The sequence below is a fragment of the Stegostoma tigrinum genome, chromosome 2, assembly GCF_030684315.1.
Source record: "Stegostoma tigrinum isolate sSteTig4 chromosome 2, sSteTig4.hap1, whole genome shotgun sequence".
Lineage (NCBI taxonomy): Eukaryota > Metazoa > Chordata > Chondrichthyes > Orectolobiformes > Stegostomatidae > Stegostoma > Stegostoma tigrinum.
In genome coordinates, this window is record NC_081355.1 from 31,840,665 (window position 1) to 31,848,991 (window position 8,327).

At 37.2% G+C, this 8,327-nt stretch overlaps 1 protein-coding gene across 2 annotated transcripts; it reads right to left on the bottom strand.

Annotated features, from left to right (window-relative positions):
• Positions 1–1,305: 1,305 nt before the first annotated feature.
• Positions 1,306–3,811, bottom strand: id4 (inhibitor of DNA binding 4). 2 transcript variants are annotated; one of them, XM_048523779.2, is made up of 3 exons: positions 3,258–3,811; positions 2,169–2,246; positions 1,306–1,910 (listed from the first exon to the last, which is right to left on the bottom strand). In XM_048523779.2, the coding sequence occupies exons 1-2, from the start codon at positions 3,600–3,602 to the stop codon at positions 2,199–2,201; spliced, it is 393 nt and encodes a 130-aa protein (XP_048379736.1). In that variant the 5' UTR covers positions 3,603–3,811; the 3' UTR covers positions 1,306–1,910; positions 2,169–2,198. The 2 variants fall into 2 exon arrangements, with proteins under 2 accessions (XP_048379736.1, XP_048379728.1); XM_048523771.2 differs by having other exon boundaries at positions 2,186–2,246; positions 3,258–3,810.
• Positions 3,812–8,327: the final 4,516 nt, after the last annotated feature.

Consider the following 8,327-nt stretch of genomic DNA (forward strand, 5'->3'; position numbering starts at 1 on the left):
TGCTATCTGTTTCATGATTCCTGTCATCAGGACTAACTTATCCACCAACGAAACCAATCATTTCTACCAGTTTCTGACAGGCCTAATCAATTCAGTGTGTGATTCATTAGAACAATAAAAAAAAGTCAGGGTATTGTATTTACTCAAAAACTGCCCACCTCAAAATCCAATCAATCCTCCATGAACCGAGAAGAAAATCCAGTCAAAACATGTTTTCACTCTCTCATGTCAACAGTTACGAGTGAATCGAAACCACAGACCTCAAACCAGGAAAAAAATTGCCTCTATATCCTTGTTTTTAACTGCCTTTACTCTTACTAGGTCGTACACAGACAAAACGCTCAAAAAAATTTTCACCACTCTTCACACGTCAGGATTCAGTGAATGTCAAAAAAAACTTATTAAAATTCTGTCCTTTAATTGTGGTTTATTTTTGTGGCTTACAGTTAATACTGTTCCATTTCAGGTCTGTCTCTAGTATCTTCCAGATTTGGCATTTCCTAATTATCTGAACATAGGTTCACAATGGTGAATGTAAAGGGACTTTAAGAACCAGAGAATAAGATTAGCTAATGGAAGACAAATTTAGTGCTTGTGAATAGTACTTTACCTAATCAAACATTCTCAAGTGATATCTCTGGAGAGACACCCACCTCAATATATTGCCATCAATTCAATGATAAAGACAGCTCAATCAATTCTCAAAATGTCAGGCAATTTGAATTATTAATTTTGTCCACCATAAATTAGTACTGCGTAGCTTTCTCAAAGGGGGAAAAAAATCAGCAATTTATCCGATTGGATTGGACCGTCAAGAGCCTGGAACTACATTTTGAGAGCATAACATTTGTCACTGAATTATCTTAAAGCCCATTTACTATAAAATGGATGAAGATACTAGTGTAGCTGACAAATGTTTCCATACAGTTAAATTTCAACTTATGTTCAGGCTCAAAATAAGCCTTATCCAACCAGCTATCGAGAGAACTGGAATTTATGATTTTTCCCCTTGTTTCGGCACCACACCCACAGACATCTGAGTTTAGCTAGGATACAGAGATGAACTAAATGCAACTGCGTCAGTCACAGGTTATAATTTTAATTGCATCTTCATAAAGTTGCCAAATTGAATATGGAATTATTTCCCAATTCATTTTGGATATACTTCCTTACAGCCTTGTCAAACATTTTCCATCTACAAACTAAATGAATAAATAACCAGCAAAATTTTAGTCAGGGCACTGAAAGTGACATGCATGTGCAGAATCAATGTAGGTGGTGAGAGGAATAAAAGAAACCTTGTAAAACTGTACAAAAACTCTTTTTTAATAAAAAATATCTTATAATTACAATGATCTATTAAAGCATATACATTTCCACGTACACTCATAAAGAACATCTTGAATATGTACAGCAGGTTAAGATTCGCCGCCCACCCCACCTTCTTTCTATACATTTACATTTTTTTTTAGAAAAAATGGCGTATCGACACTCCCCTGGTCTAAGCCAGTCGTCTGTTTAAAATATGACAGAACATCTGGAAGATACTGCTTGATTAGTAAAAAGCGTCAGCAATCAGTTGTTTTTAGTCGATGAAACTTTCTACTATTGCCCGAGATGGGTTTCACTGGTTTCTTCTATCTTCCAATGAGTTGTCGATCAGCCTGAAGTCACTCAGTTTATCCCCCCCCCCCCCCAAGTGTCCCAAGGTCAGAGCTCTGCTTTTTTTTCAAGTCTGTGGCTTTAATGCTGAGTAGCAGAAAGATAAGACGTAATTTGGCAGAAACCCCTCCGAGAATGGAGTCTGTTGGATAGGTTTTTGGCGTTGATCGTTAGGATTAGATTTTTTTTCCTCTCTCTTTCCCCTCTCTGGTCTCTGTTATGTGTGCGCGCGCGTTTCTCGGGCACACCTGTATGAGAAAAATGAACAAGAGGGGGTGTGTGAAACACTCAGCTCCAGACTGACTGGCGCCACCAACACAACACAAGGCATGCTTGATCAGCAACCCAAAACAAATCAGGGTCAAACTGCAGCTCCAAACCCACCAGAACAAAACTTCAAACATGGACAGCTGCACGCTACTTACACAGTTTAAAAACTAGCAACGTTTACTTACGATGCTAGACATTCGCTATTACTTAAAACGAAAGTAAATATTAAACAATACCCCGTTTTAGCGCCCACCTCACACATCACATCAGCGGCAGAGAATGCTGTCCTCTTGTCTTCTGACTTTAGACCCAGTCTGTAACACAAAGAGAAAGCATTTCTGAGCATTCTGGCACTGTACATTGTATCTCTTGTGGAAGCTTTAAATTTGAGCAGCTCATTTGCGCCTGATTATAAATTTAACACAACTACATGTCGTTTATCCGAATTGTATTACAATGTATGTGATGTCCTAAATTTTACATTGCCCCTTGCCCTGATCAACATCTTTGGTTTCAACAAAACGGCACGGACTAATAAAACCAGAGTTCCGGTTGGATTTTAATAATATCTCGGTCCACAAAAAGGCCTAAGTGAAAGAAATTGTTTTCAGTTTACAGTCCTAACTCTCCAACCTGTACAGTTTAGACATGAATAAAACAGAGCCTGGTGCTTTCTATAGCTTCCATCGAAATCGTACCTAATACGTTGTAATATGTGCTACAGAAATGATCCCTGTTGTAATAGAGCCCGCAGTAAACCGAAACGTGTTCCAAGATACAATTAATCCGCACGTCTACGTATAAATATACATATTTTTAAATTAAACTGCATCACTTGAATATAGAATTTCTATTCCAGTTGGGTCATAACATCAGCCAGGGGCGATGCTCATATATGTTTTTATTGTGTAGGTATCGATCCCGCAAATCTTAGCAGTTGTTATCGTTAACGTTTCACTAGAAACATGCAATCAACATATACACACTGTCACATGCCCGTTAATTCTGCAGGAGTTCCCACTGGTAGTGTAGAGAATAGACAATGGGATACGATAAGCGTAAATTCCCCATCTCCCGTGCTGTAAGGATGAAAAACGCGGGGAAATACGGCGAACACCTTGTTACTTGACATTAGAAAATGTTTGCTCCTAACAATTCCAAATGGTTAAAGTTTTGTTTAAAAATAAAATTGATTCTGTTTGTAATCTACCTAAGACAGCCCTCTCTCTTTCCCGTGCTGCTGTAAGATGACTGAGGCAGGAATTTCTTTTAAAGAGGTGCAGTTTTTGAGTGAAGTTTAGTGACGGTTCTTCCTTTTATTTTACCTGCTCGGTGTTGAGGGCTGTCAGAGGATTCCGGGGCGTTGAGGCGCAGATCGCCGGCTGTGGTCTCACAAGAGCCGGGTGCGTCTCTAGAGCCAGCTGCAGATCCAGAATGTAGTCGATCACATGCTGTAAGATCTCCACTTTGCTCACCTTCTTGTTCTGGGGAATGGTGGGGACCAGCTGCTTAAGCTTGGAGTAGCAATCCTTCATGTCGTACTGCAGATCCAGCGACTCCTCTTCCATCTTGCAGCGGGCGATGCTGAGACTGTGCTCCGACAGGCAATGCAATGTCATTTCACCGCAGCCTGCCTTCTTCAGAGCAGGGACATCACTCACCGCTTTCATTGCGCCGCTGAACAACACTTCCTATTTACTGTAAATAATAGTGCAGATGACTCTGCGAGAATTATTGCCTTATAAATACAAATCAAGTAATCTTAAAAAAACTGAAATATAAACCTTGCTGCTTTGTTTTTTCAAATGATGTGTTTGTATTTTTTTCTCTTCTAGATTCCGACACTTGCCGGCAGAGGTGCAAAATTCACACTGAAGTCAGTGTTGAAATCATTGTGCTTTATAACAGTAAGGGAGATGATTGAAAGCTGGCTTGGCGAATCACAGCTCGCCGACTGCAGATATCCTAGCTCATTGAACGAATGGCAAGGCGCATTTCATGGGGCAGCTCCCTATGCCCGGGGTTGATTCAGCTGGGAGGAGCTGGGCATGCAAGTGAAGTACAAGTGTCAGCGAGGAGTTACAGAGGTTCTGGGAGGTGGTCAGAGAACGCAGAGAAATTATTTACAAATCTACTAATTAATCTCACTGCAGTTCAAAGAAACGGCAAACTCGGGTGTCTTATTGTTCAATATGTGTTGTTACAAGGTGGCGAAGCCCTGAACCAGAACCGACTGCACTTTCGGCACCTGGGGAGCGATCAGCAGCTCTACACATCGCTTAGACTCTTCCCCTCGAGCGAAACAGTGTTTAGTATCGGTCAACCAGTGAAAAATACGACTGGTATACTTCAGTCATGCATTGCTTTTTGTGTTTAAGTGAACAAGAATTGTGAGATTCTGCAGTTTAAAATATTTCTCACAATATTTGTAAATATAAGACCTGTACATTGCACGATATTTAGAAATTGTCTTCTTTAAATGATTAACGTTTTGCACCTAATACAGATCTTTTTAAAATGAAATGCATTGTGAACGACTTTTATTCGTAATTATGTCTCACTAAAGCATGACACATCAATTTACGTTTCGTGCAAATCAACAGAAGCAGGTATTATTTCACCATGTTTTGGAGTTGCAAATTAACGGTGCCATTCCAACACTACTGCTGCGCATAGCTCATATTAAATAAAAGGTGCGCTTAATTTCACGAAACAATTGTTTCATGTTTTTACGACATTGTGCGTGCAAATCGTTTTGCCCCTTTTCATCCTTCACAATATTGTGCTTAAACTGCGCTAAGAAATTGGGAATATTCGCTTTTAACTTATAGTTGAGGTAATGGCGTTTAACCTGGACCCATGATAAAAACTTCACAAATCTGTCCAAAGAAATCTTAATCTTGTATTGAGAGTGACTGTCCCGTTACAAAATTGAAAAGAACATTTGGAAACGACCACTTTTAGTCAAATTTATGGATTATTTATTATAATGGCTATGATGCCAATCATCCACTTGAAGATGCTTATTCTACAGCATTACTACTATTCGCATAAAAATCTGAGCCGGAACAATGGGTCATTTCAGTGTGCGTGTAGATTAGTTTTCCAGCTCAGATAATTTCTGGCGCAATGATGTGCCTACTTGCGTGAACGTCTGTGCACCTACTTGTTTTTGTGTGCCTGTTGGCATTGCTGTATGTGTATATGTGCAATGATGTATTTGTCGCTAATATGTTTCTGTAGCTTTCTATGAGTTAGGAGTACAAACAAACAATAGCCATAAACAACACCTAGACAAAAAAAGGTCATAATTCAGGTTATAAGAGAAGCCTGGGGTGCCGACCAGGTTATAATAAAAAAAAATTACGTTTCAGTGTATAGCAAGTCACAGAAGCAAAGCCCGACCCAGATAAAATGTGATGAGAGGTTTAGATTAGTGCCTTGAAACCACTCAAGTATGTCAGTTTGTTAAAATTTGTAGAAAGATATAGATAAAAGGATAGAGAAGAAAACAGATAAAGAGATTGCTATAGAGATGGGTAGCTAAATGAAACAAAACATCTTCCAGTTCTGATGACAGGTCATTGGCTTGAAACATTGGCAGTGCTTCTTCTGATGTAGTTTCTTTAATTTCTATTTACTAGCATTTTCTGTTTCTATTTTAGATAGATTGCAGTAGTGTGACCTATTTCTATGATTGTGACCTTTGATGCATGGGAAGGCTCTGAAGCCAAAAATGCCTTTATATTGCCCACTACAAGTTACATATCACCCCAGTCCTTGAGGTGGAGGAGGCTGGTGATTCTCCTGTTGACTCTTATGTCTCTCAGGACTTGCCTGTTACAATAGATCAACAGAAATAGAGAGTTGGAATTAAAGATATGTTGACTGAATCCGAACTTAATAAGATAATGCTTTTGTGTGTTTGGTTTCCCTCTGTTCCAACAATTCTCTATAGATATTGAATACTGTGTGCACCATCTGACATAAGTTATGTTGCTAAAGTGAAAATGTGAATAATTATGACATTTCTATTATAAATTCTATTTAAAATAACTTGTAACTGATTACTAGCAAATTCCATAGCCAGTGCATTCACTGATATCACATTGAACAAGTTTAACATTGCAATAAAGAAAATCAACACCTCTGGTCAATAAAATGTAAAATAAAGCAGTTGGTGGTTTTATTACAAATGCTCCTCAGAATCATTTCTTGCACGCACCACAATTGATTTGTTAAGTTCGCATTACTATATCTATGCTTGAAAGGGCAGTTCATGCTTTATTATTCATTGATGTATAATTGCAAGAATATTTAGTGTTCTAAATTGGATCCTCCCTTCAACATTTTTTCTGACTGCAAAAGATGGCTTCCAAATATTAACAGCACCCCCTATTAAGAGAAGCCATGTGTTTATTGAATGAGATGTAGCATATTTCACACTGATTGCTCACACTTTTACTAATGGGTTATAGTACAGGTTTCTCACTATACATTCTCCATCTTCCTTAAAAGTTGAGAACACATCAAATTCAGGCTAAAACTATCAATCTGTGTGTTTGTAAGATGTAAATTTATACAGAAAATCAGCCGATTATTGGCAATTGTTAATAATTGTTCGTAAGAACAACTAAGCAAATTGTGTCAAAATTCTTATAAAATTATTTTTATAGTTCTTCGACAACTTAAAAATCTGTAATATTATTTATAAGTTTTTTTAGCATTCTGTCTCATCAAAATGATTGAATATACAGTTCAAACCAATTATCAAAATATGAAGTATTTAGCTGTTACGCTCGGAAGATCTTCAATGACCTTGTTTTTAAACCATGAGTTTTTCTTATTGGAATATTCTCTAATGGATCAATTGTTAAGAGGTAATATTTCTGTCAACTTTTTGGAATGGATATCCTATATACATTATTTCTGAAACTGAATCATTTGAATCTCTTTTAAAAAGTAAATGCATAAGTAGTTAATGTAAAAAGGGTGGGGTGTCATTTTAAAATAGACCCAATGATCCAGAAAGGATCTGTCCAGGTGCTTTACCCTCTGTATTACCCAATGCCAAATCTCTCCACTTCAAACACAAAAGCAATAACATTATAACTACATAGATGTCAACACAAAGCAGTTAAAATTAAAAGATGAAAATATATGTATGTACCATACATACACAAGTAATTTGGAAGAAGTTGGATCATATTTAACACAAAGGCTGCCAATATACTAACCATGCCATTGTGACTTTGAGTCGTTACATAATTCTCCCTATTCAGTTCTGTTTTGAACTTGACCTATATTTCTGCATGAATTGTAGGTGAACATTTGTACTACAATGGTGGGTATAGCTCTCAGACCTTTTATTTGTGACGTTCAAGTTTCTTCCAACACTGCTAGTTTGATTCAACACACAATATGTGTTATATAATCATGCAAATGGTTATCACCTCTGTTGTTGAGAATCAGAGCTGACACAAACAAATTTTCTGGGATCTTTATGAGGGTCTCTGCACCATGTAAATAATTGGTGAAGGCAGAGAAAGTTGCATATTTGAATTTTGAGATGATAGTACATTAGGAGGCACAGTATAAGCTTAGAACATTTAAAAACAGCAGGACACAAATAGACTCAGTCAATGGAGAAAATGAACTATAGAAGAAGGATTTTGATATGAGGAAATATGCAGTCAAACATAGGTTTGAAAAGACAGATCAGAATTTTTTTAATGAAAGGAAACAAAGCAGTGGAATTTAGGAGTAGCAATGAGATTTAGGTGTCTACATATGGAAAGTTAGTCCATAGATACAAGAAAAATTACAATTAATAGAATGTTAATCCCACTTGAGTGTTGGAACTCAAATGTGAGGAACTGATAATTCTTTTGAAGGGCCTGAGTAAGACACCATTTACATCTACTAAGTCTACAGAAATATGTGTTGAATCTGGAAGGAAAACAGCACAAAATTATGATGAATATGGAGAAATGCCAATCAAATAGTGCAGAGGGACAAATGGGAATGGAAAAACAAAGTAATAGAAAAGGTGTGAGGGTCTAAATGGGTTATTTTCAAAGTAGAAAAGCCAAGCTTTCCTGCTTGTAAAATAAATGTTTCTTATGCGCAAAATTAGGAAATTTCAATATTTAGTTATATGAAATTTTAGATAGACAAGGCATTTGTATGTTTTTAAAAAATGGCATGACTAGCCAGAACTTGGAAGAGTTCCTTTGTTCCAAGGATCAGCATCAGAAATACACAAAATTAATCTAGCCCATTTTTTCAAGTCAAGAAGCTGCCTGCATAAACATAGAAAGAACTCTTGATATATGTTAGAATGAAACAACAATGTAATTAGCCCTCCCATGGAGGAAAATGAGCACTTGAACCTG